The 25,070-nt window shown below is 38.8% G+C and overlaps 1 protein-coding gene across 9 annotated transcripts in view; it reads right to left on the bottom strand.

Moving 5' to 3' along the window:
- The window catches only part of COL25A1 (collagen type XXV alpha 1 chain), a 335,822-nt gene that overhangs the window by 63,235 nt on the left and 247,517 nt on the right, over positions 1 to 25,070 (bottom strand). For all 9 annotated transcript variants that reach the window (XM_075421352.1, XM_075421360.1, XM_075421351.1 and 6 more), the window contains 5 exons: positions 18,672 to 18,698; positions 15,907 to 15,951; positions 6,982 to 7,035; positions 5,403 to 5,429; positions 3,005 to 3,049 (listed from right to left, as the gene is read on the bottom strand). In XM_075421352.1, coding sequence (XP_075277467.1) covers positions 3,005 to 3,049; positions 5,403 to 5,429; positions 6,982 to 7,035; positions 15,907 to 15,951; positions 18,672 to 18,698 — 198 coding nt within the window. The remainder of the gene's footprint in view (positions 1 to 3,004; positions 3,050 to 5,402; positions 5,430 to 6,981; positions 7,036 to 15,906; positions 15,952 to 18,671; positions 18,699 to 25,070) is intronic.

Raw genomic sequence — 25,070 nt, 5'->3', positions numbered from 1 at the left:
AAGTTACATTCATTGCACAGACAGGAACCCATTCCTAAACCAAGTCTGAAACTGTTCATCTGAACTCTCTCTCTCACACCATATATATAAAAATTTGGTATTTATCTCACAGAAACATGACTTAAGCTTTTAAAGAAATGTATTTAAGTTTTGAGAACTATGAATTAAATCTCCTAAGCATATGTGTAGCATTATGACGTAGTGTAATGGTCTCTGCATTTATTTACATAAAATTAATGGCTTGTTTACTGAGCAGGAAGGGTTTGTACATGTATGTGGCTAAAGACCTGAGATCAGAATGGATACTAGCCGTATCTCATCTCTGAATACATCCAGCAGCTCTCTTGAAAACAATCTTTAAAAACTGAGTCTTTATAAGTCTTACACTCCTCCCCACAAGTGTTCAGCTGGCAAAAATTTTCAGTACTTGGCTGGTAGTGAAGTTCCGTAATGTAACACATGCCCGAAACTTTTCAGAGCTACCCAAATATGAAGCACAGGTTGTGTAGCAGGGAAAAGCTGTAACAGAAGATTTACATAAGCATAATGCATCAATAAGGCTGGTAGTGAAATTTGCTGGAACTCGAATTCATCTGCTTCTATTAAGACTACAGATGTAGTTTTTTATGTTAATTTCCTGCCCAACAGAAACTACCCAGTGGAAACCATAGAAGGAATCCTCTCGAGCTACTTTGAAACCCTGCATTACAGCAGGATTTTTAGTCAAGGTAAGTTTAAGTGCCTCCTCAAGATGATCATGACACTGGTAGAGAAAGTGCAGACACAATACAGAAAAAAAATACAAATAAAAAATACAGGAGAAAAGTCACGGTTACTTTGTGAACATGTTAATTAAATATGGCTGTAATAGTCATTCTGATTGCCTCTAACACTTATATGATTAGCAATTGCTGGGCAAATTCACGCTGGAATTGTCCGTAACGATCATACAGCAAAAACTTCCCCCTGTGCTGAAGAGCAGGAAAGAATACAATCCTTGTTAAGTAGTACAAATGTAATGTAATGACACCATGTCTAATGCTTACTCCGAAATTATCTGTCAAAAACTACCCTCCTAAACTCCCTACAAAGTGCTGACTGCAGAGCTAGCTATCAGAAACTTTAAGCTGCAGCTCTCCTATAAGATCTGGATCTTTTTTCTGGGTGGCAAATTGTCTTGCAGGCAGGGAAATCAGAGGACAAATAATGAAAGTCAACTAAGTCACAGTTCTGCTCGCTCTGTTGTGAAAGTTCATGCAGTGTATTCTAGACTGTTCTGGCAAAATCAGTGCACTCCACACAAACAGTATGTACCCCCATGTCATCACCCCTCCTCTGAAACTTATATGAAACCTGGAAGAGACGGGAGACTTCTGTATTATGAAGTTTATTGAAATTTCTTCAGATACAGCAATATAAGAAACTCCTGATGACCTGTACTTTCCACAAGCTGATCCCAACTAGACTGCCAAAGTGTTGAAAGCTCACACAGAAATGTTTAAAACATTATATTTGGGGAGAAAAGATTTCCCACCGAAAGAAGGAGAGAACTTTTTCTTTCCTTAAACAAGACCTCAAGCAGGCAGATGTGAGCACTGCGGACCACAGTGCAGTATGGGCATTCTAGTGGATGCAACCTCAGTCTCACAGTTGATAAAGTAGAAAAGCAACAAGTGAAGCTGCACTAGGCTTCCCCGAGAGATTACAAACTTCCTGTTTACCTGTTGTAGGACTATCTGTCTGAACAACAATCTCATACTTGCTAAGAGATTATATTCCTGAATCACATAAAAGTGGATCAAGATGATGTTACCAGCATACATTGTGTAAGTAACTAGAGAAGGTTCTTAAGACTTTCATCTGGGTTAATAAGCATGACTGTAGATAAAGTATTATTTAAAAGAACTCTGTGAATCAAATAACTTGACTATTCTTAAATCTAATGTCTATTTTTAATTGCTGATTTTAGAATATGCCCCATAAAATCCTTGCGTTCTTGAAAGCATAGCTTTACATTCGTATCCAAATGATAGGACATGAGAGATTTCCATGCATTCTTTACCAGCTTGATAAATCTGTGACAAATTTCTCCTTGCACTAAACTGACTGTGCAGTGTGAGTTGGTTAAGCAATTACACATATACAAGTAGAAATTTTTATGCTTCTGCCCAAGCGTAGTCCCTAAAATGACTGTTTTTAGAAACATATGTGTTCAAAAGTGATGGCCAGAAGAGATCATTATGACTGACCCTTCTTCCCGTGCAACACAGGCTTTGCTCTGATTGCTAAAGACCATGACTTGTGTAAGTAAAGCACTTTAAAAAACTCAAGTTCTTTTTTTTTTTTTTTTGCAGTGATACAGCATGAGTCTCACCTAAAATAAATAAAAAAAATGAAATTTTGACGTCTGCTTTTTAGTGACTTCTACAACATGTTAGTACTTTGCAACAACTAACTAACAAGGTATGAAGTGAGGTTATTGCTGATGTCATCTGGCAAAAAGACTTAAAATGCAGCTTTTATCTTCAACTCTCAATTGTCCAGCAGGAAGTTACCTATCACAATACCATATTTTTTCTCCTGTACTGGTTTGGTTCGTCTCTTTGAGGGGAATACAGAAGCGGAAACATAAAAGGATATATCAGAAATGGCTATAACTCAGCAGACCTCATTCCAACAGTCTGGCAAGCTGTGACCAAAGTTTCTAGATGATGCAAATTTCAGCGAAGAGGAGCGCTAATTAGAGACATGCTGATGTAGCCTGTACTAAAGCTGCTGCTGTACAGAGTCAGGAATTTTATGCTTAATTGTACAGAACAGTGACATTTGTTCTGCTGTCCATAAAAAGGAACTCAGTCAAATCACTCAGCATCTTTAAAAAAAACCCAACAAAAACCAGTTTAAAATGCATTTTTCTTTTGATCAAATTATTATTTTCATTAGGTGGTTATACTGCAAGCACACCTAAAGCATGCATTTTCTTTTCTACTACTACCTAGTGTACCTTTTCTCCTGTGTCACCCTTCGGTCCATTTTCTCCAGCATCACCCTATAATTAAAATACATATTACATTTTAATGATTTTATGTAAGCACACACCATGCAGAGAAAAGTCAGTATGCCAACATGATTAGCAAGCTAATTTTGTTAATCAGGTACTCAATCTCTCTATGACACAGTCAGGAAGCATGGTTTATTTAGCTGCTATGTTTTATGCAGTCTTCACCACAACTGTAATCCCTTTCACAGGTCCTCAAAAAAACCCACAAACTATCAAATAACTACCGGTCAGTATAGCCTACAGACTTCCCCAGATCACTGTGGTTCAGCAATGAAGGAGTGATTTCATTATGATTTAGCATTTTAAATTACCATATGTTTTTTTCCAACACAGAGACATTCACCTAAAATGCATCCAATCAAATTCAGCTGACAGTTACACAATTCCAATACTTCTTAGTAGGTTTCTCAAGTAATTGATGGCATATACTCTCTGACTCTGAAGTCCTTCATGAATGATTCACAAATTAGAAAAACTTCACTGACTGCCACTCCTCCAAGGAGCCACCAAAATTTTTGTTATCTCTACATGAATTCTATGCATAGTTTATTGTTAAAGAAGTGATGTTCAGATAACACTTTTTCACAGCTGGGTAGATATTTTCTGCAGTTTTGTTATGAAACATTTCAAAAGATTTATCTATAAAAAGACCCAATTTCCATTTATAGTCATCTAGCCCTATAATAAGTCCAGACTACACCAAAAAGTCTACGTTATATACGATTCTACAGGTCAAAAATTTCTCTGGGACTTGAGGTTCATGTAAAGTGTGAGAAATATTTTAAATTCCCAAAATATTGATAAATGTTGAGTCTAAGTAGGCTAAAAAACATTCTGGTAGGTCTTGGTCCAATAACCAGTAGTAGTATTCAAATAACAGTATTTATTCAGTATCTGTCACATTGCTCTGAAAATCCTAATGTAAAATTCCATTCAGAGGACTTAGAGACCATTTTGTATATCACAGTCGCTGACACAATGGGAACTAGCTAACAATCTAGCACCACTTCAATAAAGGGCTTGATGAGACCTGGAAACACGAAACAGTAACTGTTAGGAATGACATCCCAAGTTCATTTGACATGATAAAGCATATTGAGGGTATTTATAATTACATTTTTTAGGAAAAGACAAAGGATGATTAGGGAAAAAGATAATTATTTTAAGTAACAGAAATTCAGTATATGTTAAAATCTGTAGTTATTCCTCTTGAGCCTGAAAACAAACAAAGGATTACTGAAGTTTTTCAACAAATATAATTTTAATCAAAGCAATGATTTCATGAAAAGAGATTCCCAGGTATGTACTTCTACATGTGGGCTATACACTTTCAAGATTCCCCTGGATTACTTTTATGATGTGCTTTTCAAAATGTGACATCAATTGCCTTTGCAAAGCATGCTTCCAGCTGCTATTACACAGATTTACACAGATCTGGAAGCAAAATTTGACCGCAGCTGCAAAAACATGGGTAAACACTTCTGAAGAGCAAATTGTACCTGAATACAAGCAACTTGCTTTTAGAAAACATGTCTCAGTGTACTTGCAGAAGATGAGGCTGTGTACAGATTCCTACTCAAGAAAAGGCTTATGCCATTTCTCAGACTGCCCTTGTACCGATGCAGAAGCTTGGCTCTCACTCGGCGTGTACTCTCAGACGGGTGCTCCTACTGGCCACTCTCCCTGGGAGAGGTGAATTGCACCCACATTTTGCCATGTGGAGCTTGTTCTGCTCCCTCGACCCCTGCCTTGGAGTGGCTGTGGGAATCAGAGAAGTAACTTCTCACTAACTCACTGCAAGTCAGAGCACCGTTAGTGTACCATCCGTGCTGCTGGTACCTCTCCAGACAGCCTACAGCCTAAGATGATTGGGGCAGATTCCCTTGTTCTTACTAAATTGATCCAAGCAAGAATGGAGGAATCCACATTTACTATGCAGAAGACTGGTTACCCATACATTATTTAGAGTCCATCTAGTTATCACTCTGTTACCTAATTGTTTTACTCCGCACAAGCTATGAGAAATGTGTGGATCTCTCATTTATTCAGGCTCATCTTTTTCTGAGACTAATGACAGTTAGGATTAGTTGCACTGTTGCTCAGCTGTGCAGCCCTTAACACATGACCACTGCTCTCTGCGACTAATCCCACTGCGGTAATCGCAGATCAGTAACTTCCATTAGCAGGTATTATTTGACACTCGTAAAGGCTGCACAATGCTGCTCAAGCTCTAGGTAGTAGCTGTATTGATTCCTTCTTAAACTCGGAAACAGTGCACTGGCAATTCTTCAAGCAGTTCTCCAAAACAGAACCACCACAAAGGAAGCGAAACACATCTCACCTTTTCTCCTCTTTCTCCAGGGTCACCCTGTTGAAAATAATTGAAGAAAAGAAGTCATAAGTTACTAATGCAAGCAAAAATCAAAGTGTTAGTATTAATATCATTTGTATGTCAATTACTACCAATTATATCACTGCTGATGACATTGTCTCAGATGATAAAATACAAGAAAATTTTAAATAAACAATAAAATATGTACATTTAATAGAACTCAACTGGCAATCTATCTTCAACATAATATTAAAAGCTTAATGATTTTCATGTAAGTACTTTCCCCCCCCCCCATTTTGTCCTACATTAAACCCTGACAAACAGCCATATGTCTTTGTGAAGTGGCCTGCCAATACCTAGGTAACTCCTATATTTGGTTCTCCTTATTTTGGGAATGAACAAAGGAAAAATCCAAAGGCCGAATGTGAGGGGAAAGACTTATGATTCTGTTAATGGCTTAGCAGGCTCGTCGGGAGAGACAAAATGCCTTCAGTGTCTTGAACTAATTCATAACTGATTCAGAGCAAAGAGCGTTTGGTGCTTTTTGCATTCTCTGTAACAAAAAGATGGTTTATAGCCATTGATTTTCAGAATTATAACTTGTTCGAGAAACTGATTAAATGGCCAATGCACTTTTGTACACCAGCCTGACCTTGACAACTCATCTCTGTATATCTGGCTCAGAACTGCACTCTGGCTCATCTTTGCCCCTTCTGATGGCTGGCAGTCGCTAGGCAACGTGAAGACTACAGCTGTGAATACGAATTAAGTATCAACTGCCACAATTTGGCTTCTTCTGTATACAAAGTAAGAAAAGGTCATGCTCCCAAATGGTTTGTTTTCATGCCTGATGGACAAGCAGCCAGTCAGTAAATGTAAAAAGCCTGCCCTGTGTGTCTGTCAGCAGCAGCATGACGCACAGAATCAGCTGAGGAGCACATGTGCACCAAAGACGCACGCTCGCAGCAGATGGGATCAGAATTTAGCTTCACCCGTTCCAAGAGGCCCATGGATCCCATCATCTCAGATGTGTCAAGCTTTTCTTTAAATGAAGTTATCGTAATCTTTATGTTCTATTTCACTTGTTCAATATTAAAACAGTAAAATAAATTATTTAACAATAAAATAAGTGAAAAGAGACATTCTGATGTAACCAATACTGGCTGAGACATGCTCCTAGTGAGGCTTGTTGCTAACTTCCATAACAGCAGGATCAGCTCTCAAGACTTAACCCCGACACTTGTCAAAGAATTGACCACAGCAGTTCTTGAAAAGAAGCCTGAAACACATTGTAGGGAGCACAAAGCCTTTCTAAAAAGGTCCCCAAATTCCCAAACGCTTGCGGGCATATTGCATTCACTTGGCAGTGGATGCATACACGTCAGTGCCACTGACTGGAATCGTACATGCACAGCAGAAGAATATGCTTCTTTATGGTGAAATTTGTAAAGCCTCTTACAGCCCTGATCACTGGAGGGAGCAGATCATTAAAAGCCAGCCAAAATTTAAACCCAAGTTGGAAAGCATGTCTGTCATCTATACATGCACTCACATACTGTGTGCTTTTCAATCCATTTTCAATACCAACCTTAAGACCTGCTGCTCCCTTCTCTCCCGCTACGCCAGGCAAACCAGGTTCACCCTAAAGGCAAAGAAAACCAAAGATGCAGTTAAGAAAGACATGATGAAGTACATTAACAGCATTTCCCCTATTGTCTCATATTGGGTAAGTAATGATTAACAAAATTTAAAAAGACTCTGTGAAGATGTACTCCACAGTTGGGCACTAAAATGCCTGATGCCTCAGTTAGGGTGGATTAACTCTAATTAAATCCTGTATAGACAAGAAATAATTCTACTGAAGGTGGTGGAAATACACAGATGTCAAACTAAACAGAAAACAGAACTGTAACTTCTTATTCTGAAAAGCTGGCCAATAAACCTTAAGAGTATAGTCTTCCCGGCAAGACTGACAATGTTTTTGTCTTCTCTACAAGTTAGAAATACTTCAAGAAAGGCTTATCTTAAATGATTTTGACATTTGTGCTTCTGTTCTCATACGGAAGGCAGATAATGAAGAAAAATGAGAAGGGCCCATTCCAGAAATGGAAGAGTTTGGAAGAACAGACAGCTTTTTAATTTTTTAAATATGCTTTACTTGTCCATTTTTCATACTCTTCTATCACTGGCTGAAAAGTAGATTTAAAAGATCTAAAAATTTTCAGCACTGCGTCAATGTTCAAAATTTTGGGTTTGTTTGATGGATGGTATATATATTCTTCCACAGTTCAAGGAGTCATAAATAATTTTCATAAGTCAATCGACAAATAACTATTATTTACAAGCTTTTTTTTCCTGTCATGATTTAAAAACAAAACTCCCAATGAAACAAACAACAAACAAACCAACCAACCCGCAGAACAGACCCTTAAAGACACTTCCTAGCATTTGTTTCCCAGATTTATGGAAAAAAACACAGATATTATTTCTTTCAGGTAAAATGATAAAATATTTGCTAGCCTTTATTATAAAACAACTAGGGGAGATGGCTAATTACGTAAAAACTTCTGCAGAAGTACGTTTCAGTTTCACAAGAAATAGCTATCTTCTTTTGTAACCCTCATATACCTAACTGAATTGCACTTTTAGGGTGACAAAGCCTGTTAAAATAACATTCAAAAAAAGATGCCCTTTGCTACGTAAACGTATAAAAATGTGCAAAAGGTTCCATTCTATTTCTAAATTAGGTAACAGGATTATCATTACATTTTAATTTCATCAAGAGTTGGACTATTTCAAAATATAAAACGAAAACATCGAAGTTCTAGCTAAACTCTAGTGAGGTATTTTCCAAGCCAGAGGAAAAGTGTTAGGTACCATTAAACTCACAGGGAATTAAACAGCCATTTGGGTCAGCCCTTTTTCAAGGCTCCTTTGTACTACAGTAGCTCTGATGTAGTAGCACAGGCATTTGATACATGAGCAGTCAGGATTTGAAGCTGTTGGAGATTAGGAGTCAGCGTCCTAAAGGACTGACCTAAAAGGCACTTGAAGAAAACTGCCAGTTGACAAAATGAAGCACAAGGGATCAATGAATATGTGCTTGTTTCTCCTCATCCCCACACCCCAAACAAGTTTGTTTCTGTCCCCTTCATTTTAAAACAGCTGCTGTTGGCTGACGCTTTCAGCGGCTTAAATCCTAATCAAAGGGTTGAAGTCGCAAGCTTGCACTTTCCTCCCAGGTTTACATATCAGTCCTATGAATGCACAGAGCTACTACTGTGACAAAAAGGAAGTTGCAAAAATGGGACAAAAGAATTCTCTTCTATTCTTTGGAAAAAAGTGAAAACCTCAGGCTGTTACCTAGTCGTAGCAAATCCCTACTCATACCAAGAGTCTCATTTCTGACCTATATATGACTTTCCTGTGGCCAACACTATACTTCTGGCACTGAAAATACTAGTCAGAGGCATTAGCACAGCAGAAATCAGCTCTAGGAATGGGCAAGATTGAATGCAAACCTAGAAGGACAGCACAGAAATGGCCTTGTGGCTTTATGCTTTTGAAGTGATCATCCTTCTTTTTGTAATGGTGAGAAGAACCGGGGCTAAAATAATTTTCTGTCATACCTACAATGTTCCTTTCCCTATTCTAGAAACCCATTTTCTTGTTCATACAAGGAATCAGGGAGTAATAAGATGAAGTAAAAGTGTACAGCACATAAGCCACTCTATATCATACCCCTGGTGAACAATCCCAGTGCACAGCAAAACAAGCTTTGTGCCAGGGAGCCTCCCTTTTTCACACTGCAGGTCTTGTAGGCATGGCAGTCTGGCTTTATGTGTAGATAGTTTAATAATTCCATTAAAGACTAACACAAAAAAACAACCAAACAAAAACCCCAAACCACAAAAAACCAATACCTCACCCCCTCCCAAACCAAATCCAAAACCAGAGGAAAGTCTTGACGAACCTTCCATTGGTTAGGAAATTCCAAAAGTACTCATGCAGTAAAACAGCAGCTAACATTTTGAAGGCGAGTAGATTGATAGTGCTTCCCTTGCTATATGGTAAATTACTGTGTTATTTTGGGAATATTGGTCCCAAAACTCAATTTTGATTCTTGGCATGAAAATAATTTAAAATATTTCTGTTAGGAGGTATAGTACTTTATTTTCCTTCCATTTAATCACTCTATTTATTTATTAATCAAAGCACATATTAAAGCTGGAGTGCAAAATGCTGCATGAGTATGCTTCAGCCCCACAGGTTAGTGTTTTGGAGATGAACAAAATGTATAGTTGCCCTTTAAAAGGCTGAAGACTGTTACACTGCTCTTCAAGGAGTGATGCATGCAATGGAAAACTAGACATTCAATAATGTGATCTGATGTAGTAATTTCAATCAGACTGCTTTTCAACTTAGTAGAAAGAAGCTATAAAACTAGATCCTTAATCTCACATATTTTTTACATTCACTAGGCCATGGCTAATGGCTTTCCTGACTCCTATTGCAGTCTCTCCTTAATAGCACTGACAGCAAAGGTGTTAGGCTGCAGAAACAATTCTCTTCTGCATATCATCTAGCTTTCAAATCGAGACAACATATTCTTTTTGTTTTCTTTCACAGAACCACAGAATGATTGTGGTTGGAAGGCACTTCTGGAGATCACCTGGTTCAACTCTCCCTGCATGAGCAGGGTCACCTAGAGCTGCAGGCCCAGGACCATATTCAGACTGAACGAATTATGTAGAAGATAACCATTAGATATTTAAAAACTCCTGATAATTTCCAGAACTGGCTTCAACAAAATGCTTTGAGACTCAAGATCTGTTTGGATTTTTCTTCCAATTAATATCAATTACCAGGGCAAACAAAATGCTAACATGTCAAGAATACACCCAACCCAGCTATTCAATTCAGGGGTTTCAGATAATCCAAAGAATAACCAGACAGATGTTCCTTCGGACAACACACCAGAACACCTTGGTTCAAGTCCTGGCACTCTCAAGCCAATGTTAACTGTATAACTGTATTAACATTGATGAACTGTCTCTGGCTTTCCTCTATTTGGGCAAAGAACATCCTTCAGCACCCTGCCCAATAAACAGATGTAGTGATTTCCTCAGATACTCTCTTGGTAGGGGAAGCCTTAATGCTTACACTGAAGTGAATCTGAATTTGATGAGCACTCAAATGTGTAGAGCACTGCTTGGGCTCTGCTGCTAACATAAGAAAAATCTGTCAGTACGAACTCATAAAACTGACTTCAGAACAGGGCTGAAAATGTATCACCCACTGGAGTCCATGTCAAAGGAATCAAGGCAGTTGAAAGTATGACTCTCCTTACTGGAGTGTTTTGTGCCCTGGAGGAATATACCTTCATATGCTGAATTAATCAGTCAAAAATAACGCAGCTGGAGGCCCCAGCTTTTCTTGTTTGTAACAGAAGAACAGCCTGGAGGCTGCTGTTCTGAAATAGGTTTGGTTTTGGTGAGATGCGTAACTCTTCCTATACCAGCTGGTTGATATCCACCTCGCCCTGAAAAGAAAGGCTGTCAGTATTGCTGTATTTTTCAGTTACTAGAATGTAATCAATTTTAAGGATGAGGAAATACAAGAGGCCCCCAAGCCTAATCCCATCTAATTTTACTCTAAAATACATAAACAAGGACAGAGGGGAAAAAAGTGGTTTCTTAGACATGTTACCGTGATTTCCATTTCAAACCAGGGTTGAATTACCTCCTTTCAACTTGCTTTTCACTCCACTCAAAAGTAACTTAAAATTGTTTGTCTAAGAACTGGAAATCTCTCCTGGCCCACTCACCAGATGAAATTAAGTGGAAAGACTCTTCCACAAGACTCAGCTGGCCTGCAAACCTGTCTGAGAATTTGTGAACTACATTTAATGAAGTTTCCTTCCTTTATACTTCTTTATTTGAAAAAATGTTAGTACACTCATACCCTTCCTCATTTCTTTTAAGAAATGTGATAATACTACTTTCAAAATGTGTCCCCTACATAGTACAGTATACAGTGATGGGGAAATGCATGTAAATTAGAACAATAAGAAGCACGAAGAAAGCAACAAGAAATGTGTACAGCCAGACTCTAAGTCTACTCACAAGAAGGGAAATTCTTCAGAGGTTTATCAAATTGCTATTATCAGACTACTGAAACAACCTGAAATGAAGGGATCTGTCCTGTGCACACATTCTTGTCTCAATACACCCTTAAAAAAACCCCCAAATACCAATTACTACATAAGAAAAAGCATTCCATGGAAGTATAGTGTGAAGGGTTTATGCACTCCAGACAAACTCCTATTTAAAAGAGAGTGAGTTGCACAGACTCCAGAAACTGTGTTCCTTCAGGCCAAATGCAATCCTTACTTAGGGAACATCTCCTTTTCTCCTTATGTTGTTGTCACAGTTATAAAATCGGTACCACTTAACAAATACCAGAATATGTATTCTATACTTGCACAGTTGAACTCTCCCAAGGACCCCTCTGTGGCCATTTCAACATGATTAACGTAGAGATCTGACATCCCTAGATCACTGCAACCTCACATCACCATGCAGGTATAATCCTTTTTCGTACTATACAAGTGCCTGAGGACTTCTTGCCAGGGACTGAGAAAGGGAAGGTTCTGTCCTGTAGCATCTTGCTGGGAAGCAACCTGCTACAGGTGGATTGCACAGCAGTCTGCAAAGGAAAGGAAGCACTCAGAAAGACTCTCCTTGCTATCTCAGAAGGTTTCTGTCTCCCCAGGGCTCCCCAGCTCAAGAAAGATGAAGAGTTACTGGAGAGAGTCCAGCAGAGGGCTACGAGGATGGTGAGGGGACTGGAGCATCTCTCCTGTGAGGAGAGGCTGAGGGAGCTGGGATTGTTCAGCCTGAAGAAGAGAAGGCTGCGAGGGGACCTTATAAATGCTTACAAATATCTCAAGGGTGGGTGTCAGGAGGATGGGGCCAGACTCTTTTCAGTGGTGCCCAGTGACAGGACAAGGGGCAATGGGCACAAACTGAAGCAGAGGAAGTTCCGTCTGAACATGAGGAAGAACTTCTTCCCTCTGAGGGTGACGGAGCACTGGCACAGGCTGCCCAGGGAGGTTGTGGAGTCTCCTTCTCTGGAGATATTCAAGACCCGCCTGGACAAGGTCCTGTGCAGCCTGCTGTAGGTGACCCTGCTTTGGCAGGGGGGTTGGACTAGATGATCTACAGAGGTCCCTTCCAATCCCAAACATTCTATGATTTTATGATTCTAATATTCTGTCCATCCCAGGGACAATACTCTCTAGCTGCAAGTATTATTAGGCAACTCCTTTCCAGATACTGTTCTCACAGAATCACAGAATCTCAACAAGATAAGCACAGTGTAGCTAGAGTTTCCCAAATGTAGGGACAAACAAAGAATGTAAATGCCCTTGCAAGACTACCCGTAATGTTTCATTGGATTTGGCCTAAAAGAAAAAAATGTGTGAAGCTTTTATGGCAATGATTTTGCTACCACTCTTAATACAACAAAAATCTACTAGTTAACAGTCCTGCAAAAACATGTGGGTCATGTAAAATTACACTTACTCTAACATCTAGAGATTGTCAAAGAGAAGTCGTTCATATGTTAAGGGATTAGAATTCTAAGCGCACTCAGAATTTATGATCTCATTCCCAGACCTATTGGTCAGACTTGTCAATCGTCTCCCACAATCCACTACTTCAATTACAGAAGAAGTGAAAGGAAAGGAAAAGGAAAATTACAGAGACACATAAGATGGAGATGACCTTACTCTGTATTATTCAACTGCTTAAGGACAGAGCAAAGCTAATTCACTGCTGACATTCATCAGCTGAAAAATATTTCATTTTCCAGATGAGGAAAGCATTCACACACACACTTAGTTTTAAGCATGTACTTAACACTCACTGCATTTCAAACTAAGAAAAAATATTAACTTGGAACTTAGTGCACTGCACATGCTGCTGTTTGACAGAGAGAGCTCTCTGATTAAAAGGCTACCAAGACAGTTAGGCTTTTGTAAAGCCTTTTAACTACATAACTTTTTAAAAGGGGATGACTTGCATCACACGTTCAAGTCTAGTTCAACTGTTTTGCAAATCAACATGAATCTGTATGAGTAAAGCCAGGAGTGCCAGCAGTCAGCTCATAGTAGAGTCCAACTCTTAAAATTACTGCTCTGGTCTTCATTCAACAATATCTTCTGTGTCACACTGCACTGAGAATCTGTATTTTCACAGAAATGGGAAGAATGGACCTTTTGGCAGCAAAATATTAGCATGGGAGTCCTAGGCTGCACTATAATTATTAATTTCATTAGATAAATACTGCTTCAGTTTAACTTTATTTCTACCACTATTTCCAAGCTAGCAGAATTTGTTATCTATTTATTAAAGATGATATCAACATTCAGCTTTCATCTGCTTATCATTATATGAAAATAATGCATTGTGTGCACAGAAGGAAGTGCTTGCTAGTCAATACCAACCAATAATTGTGAAAACAAAAAAAAAGAACATGACCACATTTCATTTTTAGCTGTATGGCTTCTGTCCTGGTACCTAGACTCCAGTTTAGTAACTAATTTATTTTTTTCTGAAAGGTCAAAACTAAAATAGTCCAGATACACTAAAAATACGCTGACATCTTTATTAAGTGATAATAATTTAAGAATGTCTTCAAAGTTTTAGATGAAATGAATCAAATAAACACAAAACCATAATCTAAAAATATTAGGAGATTGTTTTAAAGCACAATCTAAAGTTTACATTTTCCCTTAATCAAAGGCAATTGCATATTTCTTTTCTCCCCCATGAAACAAGACTGCAGGTAAGTCTATGTGGTGTCCTAAAAATAGACATATAACAACCTTGCCAATACAGCTTAAAAAAAGTTCCACATCTCCCAAAATGACACTGTAACAATCAGATTATTTTTGCATATTTGACACTTTTGACTTATTTCATCAACATCTACTTTTTGTGCTCATCCGAGTGAAGATTTCTGGCTAGAGTTTATGTGATGATACTATTAAAAGTAAAGCTCTTGGATAAAATGTGAATCACTAGTTCTATTCTATTCAATGTGGTTTGTAACTTCACCCTGTCCAGGTGTCCTTCTTACATCTTCGTGCACATGCAGAGAAAATCATGCTACCAAGTGTGTTTACACTGGATTTTCACTCATATTTTGGTCACAAAAATTACTGTAATTATGTAGAGCAACAGCATCTGTGTTGGGAAATACAGCCTACCATTCATGTTGCAACTGAATGCAGCTGTAAAATTTGAAGGAAGAAATGTCAGGTCTTAATGCAAATTTGATTCATAATATTTTCTTATAATTTCTTTATGCTATAGAAGAAATTCTAAATATTTTTGTTTTTGTTGTTCCACAGTAGTTGTAATACTGTGAATATTTTAAAAATAGGTTCCTAGCGTTGTCACAATCGCCAAAGTGAAATAACTGATTATTACATCATTTCTCATAACTACTGTCAAAACACAGGTCTGATACTGTATATTATGCTATTAGAAACAATATATCCTTTTTGTTAGGAAAGAGGGACTAAAATTAAATTATTTGAAACATCTTAGTGCTTTTCTTCCTAGGGCTCTTGAGGAGGGAGGCAGAAGAAGGGATTGTGTAATAGGATCCTTATACACTGGTCTTCCATTGCTGCTTAAACATGGTGAACAACCTATGTCACACATTTTCCTTTTGGTATTCCCTGCCAGCGCTTTTGAAGTTCACTAGGAATGTTAGTGCTTGTGAGAACAACAGATGGATAATACTGTTCACAGACAGGGAGGGATATTATTCAAACTTCATCACACAGATTTGCCAACAAACCTCAGCAATGCTGTGAAACAGGCCTGCTGCTTTACCGCAACCCCTCCTTATGGAAGGCTGTTCTGAACTATGAGTTAACTTGGTGATGGCACTGAAGCTTGAGTTAGCATTTCCTCCTGGTTGTGTTCAAGAATACTTCTGTTGGATTTAGTTCTCTGCATTTTCATCCCCAGCTTCAATTTTACCTTATTCTCCACCTGTGTTTCCAGTCTCTTTTTAGTCTCGAATTATAGATGGTATTAACAATGTATTGGACCTCTATAAACACCCAGTATCAACATAAACGTTTGCATCATGGGACTGAGCTAACAAAAAGTGAAAAAAAATCTGAGGACAAACTTAGTTTGTAAATATAATGTCTAAGGTTACACACCAGTAAGACATATTTCTTTCTGGAACCTGCCAGTTATCATCAAATCTGAACATCAGACTTTCAGCTTAATTACATTTGCTGCCTGTTCAAGTAAAACTGGAAAAAATTGCTCCAGAGCACAAACGAGATTGTACAGTCTTTTCCATGAAGCCAATTTGAAACCACAGCTCTGGATGTAAGGTTGCATATTGCTCAGGTGAACAAGCCCTCAGCAGCTTTAATCAACCACATAAATAATGGCAGTGCTAAAAAAGTCAGTGAACTCACCACTTGTCCGTCTCTCCCTGGAACACCAGGCACTCCGACAGAACCCTGGTGGGAAACAGATGCCATGTTTAGTAAATTAAACAGGTCATGAAACCTTTCATCTCTTAATACAGTACTTGGAAATGATGGTGAATGCTTGCTTATTGTAAACTGCAATAAATTCTTCAAAAACTAATTTTTATCTAAGTTGAGTACTCTTTTCAGTTGAGATTTGATACTAATTAGACATGTTCTCATGTTGTAAATTTTAATGACTGTCCCACTGTATGGCCTCTTCCAGAAACAAGCTTCAAACTGATGGTTACTTTGTGATGTTTTGGATGCTTCACAAGAAATGTAAGAATTAAAATGCAGTTCTATTTAATGCTCTCCATACATTTTGAGACGGATCCTACACAATCAAACATAGCACCTGCACAAAACTATTCATGCTTCAAGCTCAAAAACTGGTAGCGCCAATCTATCTTAAGACTTTTAAGAGATAATCTGCAACAACTCGGCCTGACAGTGCAAATTACAGACATCCTTTTAAATTGCATCAGTATTACCGCAATCAAAATTTAAAAGCTGACACAGGCCAAACACAAGGAGCAGACAAAGAAGGAAAGCAAAGTATTAGCATTGACTTGTAACATCAGAGGGATCTTTTTACAAAGCTCTCACAGTTTAAGTTTCTGTGTGATGGACAGTTTTTTTGAAGGAACTTGTGTTGTGTGATGGACAATTTTTTTGAAGGAACTTGTGTAACTATTGGTTTGGATGTTTAATGAAAACCTGAGGAATGAGGAAAGCAGGAAAACTGCATGTGCTTACACAGCATTCTCATCTTTTTATATAATAATGGTGTTGCTCAGCAAGGAAACTGAAAGCATTATATTTATCTTTCATTTATAAACACCTTAGCTATCACATTTTTGTATCCTGTTATTTGAAAGGCTGGCACCCTAAAAAGAGGCTATAGGACTGGGAAAGGCAGAGGCTTTGTCACCCTGTGAATCCCTTCATGCCCTGCTTTCTCTCTATCCCAAGAACCAGTGCATGACATTTCCCCCTCTGTTCATCTTGGTTAGAGGTTTCACTAGAAATGGTTTAGTCAAAGGACACCAACACCCAAAGGGAATACATCCAAATGGATGCACATGATTGTCAACGAATAGAGTTAAGAAATCCTGTGAAACAAGGAAAGGAAGCAATTCATGAGGGTCTCAGAAAGCCTCCATTATTTGAATGCCCAGGAGGCTCCAGCTCATAACAGAGCTGAAAATCAGAAAAAAATAATACCCTGGCATCACAGTGTATCTCCCTGACCCAGAATGCTCTCTCCTTACTTCCAAAGCATCCACTTCGACATTCCTGCGGCCTCTTTTTGCTGGATGTATGGTCATGACTGGTAGCCACTGCAAAGGGGCCCTAGCAAACATTTTAACATCTTTGTGTAGTTTTTCCAGAAAACTAGAAGACAAAGCTCAGGAGGGCATTAAATCATCAGCCTCAAAAAACTATCCTGTTTATAACAGTTCTTCCTCTCAGTGACAGTCTTCTACAGCTGTTGATTTTTCTTACGAGACATAGGATGTTAGAAAGTGTAAATAAAGCTGATTCTACCATGCTAAGTTTACCAGATATCCAAAAGCTCATCAGCACATGGGTTTTGCTGATGCTGTACATGTAAAACACCCTCTTTTCCAAGTCTTTGGGTATAATTTTATAATGGCAACTTAGACAGCAGTACAGCTTTACAATGTCGCATTCCTGCATTGCCAAACATAAAGGCTAGTCCTCTCCCTCTGCCTGCAAACTCTGTACAGCTCACAGCTGACAAAATCCCATCAATTTATATGCTTTGGGATTACTTTTTTTACACATTAGCAGGCTTTTCTTTCTTTTGTTCAAAAAGTTCCATTTGAACAGATGCAAGCAAACCTTCACCTTAAAGAATATTATCTCCGAAGAAGAAAAACAGAGGTGGCACCCTTCTCACATATGTTAATAACACTTATTCCTTTCCTCTTTCTATTTTTCTTCATACAAATTAGCCTGTTTTATTAAATGTCTTCCATACAAATTTTAAATCTTTTGAAATCAACTACAAAATGGCTTGCCTCGGCGGTGCATGGGTGAGATGCTGGAAAAGTGCCACTTACTAGCTTTCCTTGCTGATATATCTAGGACTGTTTTAATGGTGCAATTTCATAAATCCTAAGCTCACTCCATCAAACTGGGGCAGTCAGCTTTAATGAGCGTAAATAATGTTGAAAGCATTCCCAGGAAGTCAGGTCTCGAGTTACCGAAGGAACAGGAAGACACCAGCAGACCACCTGAACACTGCCAATCGAGCACCATTTATCAGCAACACCTATGGCCTTTGTTTCTGCTGGTCCATTTTTTAGTCATATGGCACTGATCTACTTGAGTAAGGAGATGCATTTAATCAGAAACTCCATCTCCTCACCTTTCACAATGTTTTAACTTTGGTTTCCTAGTTGTACCAGTGCATGCATACGAAAATTATAGTGACCTTTTCACCTGAAAGTTAAGAAGACAGATTGAAAACAGTTTGCTCTACATTGCTTGAACTTCCTAATGGGGGAAATGAGAAATCTGATGTCTCACATTATACGGCTGCATTTTGCAAAAACAAAATTCAGAGCCTAAACTAACTGATTCAATGCAGCGTACAGTAGCTAATTCCATTTACCTTTTCTGCTAGCAATTTGGCACCAGGAGGTATAACTACTTTCACATTATTGTTGTTTATACTATACCTTTTGTCCTGGAGGCCCCTGAGGTCCCTGCAAAGGGAAAACAATTCAATTAACATCATAACTCTAGCCAATTTAAACTGAAATGACCAATTAAAACTGTCTTATTGTGTAAGCATTCTGATACTGGACTGAAACCAGCTGATGTTTTATACATCAAGGAAAAGTAAAATTTCATGCTAAAAATGCACATTAGATCTTTTCTTTTCTCTCTTGGAACTGTTCTAACTACTAACTGCAAGACTCAAATTTTCCCCCCTTCTAATCTCTTCTCTTCCAACCCATCTGTTTCTGCTAATACTGACAAATCTGTCAGCATTAAGACGACTGGTTTTCCTCTTTCTGATACCAGCTAACAGTCAGTTGTGTGTCCACAGTAATATATCTGCTTGGCAGCATAAAAACAAGGTTTAGGCAAACAAGTATTTGAAGATAGAAGTCTAAGCCTCAAAATCTCCTCACCTTCTAGGTATTGGCAGACATGACTATATTTTACCCAACATGTGATCTGTGCCATAATTTGCAAGTTAGGAGAAAAATCATTAAGAATTAACTTCAGAAATCACTAAGAATGCTCTTGGGAAGTAAAGAATCACCATTTTGTCCCCATGACCTGAGAAGGCAGGAAGAGATATCTCAATTCAGGAAAGCTTAACTGCTTAATGTCATACAGGAGTCAAAGTCTCATTGATACTAATAGGACCCGTTTCTCATCTGGCGTCTCTGAAGTACCCAAGTGGTTTGTGGCTACAGTGGACAGAAGAGGCAGCAGGGAAATAGATCAGCCAACCACCTCTTTGACATTTTGGCAGTCTGTTTTGGGAAGAGCCAGACCACGTCCACTACAGTTCTCACATACTCTTTTGCTCATGTTCCTACTCTGGGTGCAATCTGTGGGTGCTGGTGCTATATCAAGCAAAGTGGATTCTGGGTCCGTGAGAGTTCAAAACAGAAAGCCAAAGCTGGAGAATTCAAATCCTTCTGATGTGTAATAGAATAAAAGAATTGATTGATATCAGAACTGCAATTATTCAGAAAAACAAAAGGACTGCTGCTTTGAAATGTGGGGCCAATTTTATTCTTACAGTAGTATGGAGTTAGGCAGAATCTTCCACTGTTGCTAGATTCAGGGCTTGTTGGACTATTGCTCTGATGCAGCTTTAAACTGCCAACATGGAAAAGCTACACTGGTGGTAATTCCGGGTCCTGAATCCACTGATGTGTATGAAACATTTGCAGTTTTAAATGTGGATTCATATGTCTAAGGTTGGGCATCAAACCTCGCAAAACCGTAGATCAGTGTTGCTTCTTGAAACTTTTGCCTGATTGTCTCAGCAGAACTAGGATCTTTTAAGTACCTCCTTTTGATTGTGAGGACAGATTTTGTTAGTGGAGAGCCACCTGTGATGTGCAGTGTGACAAGTTCACTCCCTTGTCCTCAAAAGGAAGCAAAAGTACCCAAGCACTCAGCACTGGTGACCAGAGCAGTGAGTAGAGTGCTCATCTTCTTTTTCAGACAGGAGAAAAATCCCCCCAGCCCACTGCATTTCAAAAGAACTGCTGTTTAAATCAGGTCTTCTTTTCAGTAAGTGCCTGAATTCTAACCCTAAGATTTGCTAGAGGCTGAGGACACCAGTAATACTGAATGTGGTCAATGAAGAACAGCTTGTTTCTTAAGCATTGCTTGCAAACAGTGTCCAAGAAAACTGAAGATGGGGAAACAAATTAGATAAATCAAGAGGATGTTGGTAGGTGAGAGTGGCCTGCTGGGTAAGGAACCATGGATATAGCAACATACTCCACAAACAGTTTCTTTCACTTTCTTCCGGAAAGGAAGTAAGTTTCTTCCACTGCCTGACACCACAGCAGGTGATGAACCAGGAATGGTCCCCTTCTTCGGTGAGAAAGATGCAAGCTTGACTAACATCTTAAAAACTCCAAGAAATTAATGGTCTAACTAGAGCTCTCCTACATCACCATTGTCAAATTAGGCTCCAGATGTCTAGATCCTTGGGCATCGGTCATCTGTTGACCTTTCGCATATTAACCAGTGCATTTTGGGTTTATTTTAGGTCTTAAGAAAAATCCCTCCATCAGTAGGCCAGACTCAACACAGAATAACCAAAGAATACCTTCATAACTCATACCTGCTACTTTTATGTCCAAGGAATGGTTATTGCCTCTTCAGTTTCTAACTACTTAAGAAGCTAATAAAACCTTCAAAAGACATTCAGCTACATTAAATTACCATTTGGCAGCCCTCAATACAAAGTTACTATTTGAAGGTAAAATGATTGTTCATTTATTAATACTATCCCCTAAAGTAAACTGTTAAATGTGCTGCTCTGTTGAGCACTTTGTGCCTGGTGCTTGCAGCTATCAGCCTGTGGGATGGATATAATTCAAGACACTGAAGATGTCTCCAGCAAAAGATCTTTCCCCAGAACTTCCCCCTTACCACTGCCATCATCCTGGCTCCTCCAGAGGAGTTATTGAATAAGAAAATTTTTACATAGTAGCACAGTTTTGATCTTATTGTGCCTTTAAAATTAATCCTTCAGAGAAAAGAAGCAGCAGATATCTATCAATGAATATTTTCTAAAATTAGCAGTTTTCCATTTCTGGTACTTAAGCCTTTACTCAGACTGGAAATGGCTCTGGTGTCTCATGCGCATTGAGCCACTGTGCCGGTTGATGACAAGAACAGTCCTCAACAATGTGGCTGCCTTCAGCACTATGTTTGGAAAACCAATTGCAATTAAAAGCTTATCTAAAGTGGCACATTTCACAATTTACACATGATAACAACAAGTGCTTCTTACACTTTGAATGTTCAGACTGCACAACACAGCTGAACAGGAACAATTTTCCTTTAAAACACTGCTCCCTACCATTGGGAAAGAAGCTCAAAGCCACTGGAAACTTAGCAGCTCACCCACTGACAGCTCCCATCCCTCTCCCATGTAAGCCTGCCAGCAGCCACTTTAACAGAAAACCTCAAATTAAATTACTAACAGGAAATTACTACAAAAAAACTGTAAAACACTTCGGAATTGCGGTAAAGTGCCTATTTTGTAGGAGTTATCTACATTCTCTGAGCAAGGCATAGAATCACATGGGAGAGAGAGAAATAAGCAAGTAAATGCAATCTTGGAGAAAGAAAGGAACATGAAGGGATAAAACAAAAAAAACCCCAAGACTGAAGTTCATTTCCAGAGATATAATTGATAGCTTCTAGAAGGATCTATATAGGAAACTCCATATGACCACATGGATTTTATCTCCCTGATTGTTCTGCTGAACTGGGGAGAGGGCTGTGTTGCCCACTTAATGAACCGACAGTAGGACCAACAATTAAAATCTCTATGTAGGTCTTGAGACAGGAGCAGAAGTCAAGAAACACATGAAGGTTTCCAACCAGCTCCTTAGATTGTTTTCATTTGTTTTTTCTTTCTTTTTCTTCAACTGTTCTGTGTTCCATAACGGCTGCAGTGGTACACTGGCCCTGCTGGTTGCTCCAGTACAGCCAAACGGACGTTTCTGCAAATGCAGACTCAGCTGATCGTCACTTTGCGTAGCTCTTCAGCCACTGGGTCCAGGTATCCCAGTGCAGACAGCTGCTACCACCACTCCTCACCTCATTCCCCCCAAAGCCTCTGCTCTACAGTGAGCAGGCACATGTGAAACATGCAGTAGTCTTGCCTAGTTGGAGGCCCGATCTACTACCGCAGAGGCTGTCATTCAGCCTCTGTCACTATCATCCTTGGGAATATGAAGGAAGTAAAACAAAAGCCTTTAAGACAAGAGTTATAGAATTCTTTCACCTCCTGCGCCCATATATATATATATATATATATATATATATATACACATGTTATCTATAATTGATCAACAAATCACTCTGTAACTGTCTATGCAGATATCATTGGAAGCTGCCAGAGTTTCCATGTAGGGATGTTCAGAATCAACTCCTAAACCATTGGTGACATGTTAAAAAGCTGATTTTATAAAGTGCATCTAGGCTTCAAAAATTCCCATCAAAGTTCATGAAAACAGTTTGGATGAAGTGCCTGCTTTGTATTTTTGAAAATTACGCTAATGTTTTTTAAATCGACACACATTTACTGAGAAACTTTAACGGAGAGGGCTGAAAATTTTAGTTGTGAGAGTTGCCCAGAATAGGAAGATAACTAAATATAATAAAGGCTTAAAATGGTTCTCAGTGTTTCAGGTATCATGAACACTTCAGAAGAACCTTTTGTCATCATGCACAATTGAGTAAACTAGCTAGGCAGCTATGACAAGCTATGACAGGCCTTCACTGAATTAGTTTCTCATGCAAATGGCTCCTCAGTAGGAGGATGGAAAAACAAGGTGTGTTGCTCTGAAGAAATTCAACTGCTGTCTGTGTTTCCCTGGAGTTGGAGAATTACTTGGTAGTTACTTAAGCACTTGGGAAACTGGGGAACCAAGGATAAACAAATGTTTATAAAACTCTTCTATGCGATTGTGTTTTTAAACACTCCACTATGAATGCCATTCTTCAGTCATCAACAGACCTCTGGAGCTTGTATCATATCAACTCTTGGCATCATAGAAGTGATCGAATGTAGTTGGATAGTTCAGCTGGGCCTTGACAAATAACTATCTGGAATAAACTAAAAAAAAGCATTTGAAAAGACTGACCTAAATGTAGTTAGAACAAATGTTCTGAGTACAGAATTCTTCCTGGACCTCCATTCTAATTTTACAATTATATTTTCCTTTTAAGCTTAGTCTGTTCCTTGTGCTTTAGCAAGCTGCAAAACAAGAAATAATTCTGCCCTGTAAAGGTTAAAGCTGCAGTTTCAAAGCACAGTAATTCAGGGTGTGATACATTAGCAACAGCCTCTCAAGGTGTTTTTGTATTCAACTTCTAGTGACTCAGTTGCTTCACATTTAAAGACATGCATGAAATAGAAAGTTTGGGCATTTTCAATTTGCAGGTCTGGGGCAACAGTAATGACTTGTTTTACAAGGTATCAGAGTTCATGGACAGTGAGCACAAACACCAAATGAAAATGTCTAACAAAAATATAATGAAAAAGTGAATGTTTTTGTATACTGAAAAAGTTATACAGCAAAATATGTCAAAATGGTGAAATACAGTGCTATACAAAAACTCTCTTATTCTAAACCTTTGCAAAAACCAAAAAAAAGTCCTGTTTTTTTCTAAACTTCCATACTTTCTACGTAAAGTAAAAGCTCTTTGTAACTAGAAGGCCTCTAGATGGTACTGCCTCTATATTTCTATGAGACAAAAGAAGTTCCAAGACTGTCCCTGAGATTAGATATTTCCCCTTTGTTGCCCATACGAACTACTAAAAACTTAGAATAGAATCAAAAAATAATTTAGGTTGGAAAAGACCTGTAAGATCACGAAGTCCAACCATTAACTTAACACTGTCAAGTCCACCACTAAACCATGTCCCTAAATGCCACATCTACATGTCTTTTAAACACCTCCAGGGATGGTGACTCAACCACTTTCCTGCGAAGCCTGTTCCAGTGCTTCACAACTCTTTCAGTAAAGAAATTTTACCTTATATTCAATCTAAACCTCCCCTGATGCCACCTGAGGCCGTCTCCTCTTGTCCTATCACTTGTTACTTGGGAGCAGAGACCAACACCCGCCTCACTACAATCTCCTTTCAGGTAGTTGTAGAGAGCGATAAGGTCTGCCCTCAGCCTCCTTTTTTCCCAGGCTAAACAACCTCAGTTCCCTCAGCCGCTCCTCACAGGACTTGCTCTCTATATCCTTCACCAACCTTATTGCCCTTCACTGGACATGTGCCAGCACCTCAACGTCTTTCTTGTACTGAGGGGCCCAAAAACAAACACAGTATTTGAGAAGTGGCCTCAACAGTGCTGAACACAGGGGACAATCACTTCCTTACTCCATCAAACCAACTTTTTGTCAGTCTAATGGCATAAAGAACTTAAAAAGGAAGCCTGAACTAGCAGGTGTACATGAAGAGGAAAGCATGGGTTTCATACAAAGTATTCATCTGTATTTCAGTGGAGCCTGTGTTCTACCCACTGATCTTATTTTTCTGTGTAACAGGCACGCAATGTAATTCTGAAAACGTGTTCCTGTATGGTTGGGGAGTGTTTCATAAAGATTGCAAATTCCAGAGTACTAGTATTGAAATGTGCAATGCTTTAGTATTGATAAATCACTTAGACAAAAAATACACCAGCTAAGAAAACAAATTAACTATGATGTGAAACCTCATATAACTTCTGATTAAGCCGTGACCCTCTCCCACACTATCTACCTCCATTGCTGAAAAGAGCAGCAAATAACTATTAATTAGTGCTCTGGCAGAGCTTCTCATCATCATTCTCTCAGTCATTGTTGTG

The sequence above is a fragment of the Opisthocomus hoazin genome, chromosome 5 (assembly GCF_030867145.1).
Source record: "Opisthocomus hoazin isolate bOpiHoa1 chromosome 5, bOpiHoa1.hap1, whole genome shotgun sequence".
NCBI classification, from domain to species: Eukaryota; Metazoa; Chordata; class Aves; order Opisthocomiformes; family Opisthocomidae; genus Opisthocomus; species Opisthocomus hoazin.
Note: the sequence above shows the minus strand (reverse complement) of the source record. Positions and strands in the feature narration are given on the sequence as shown.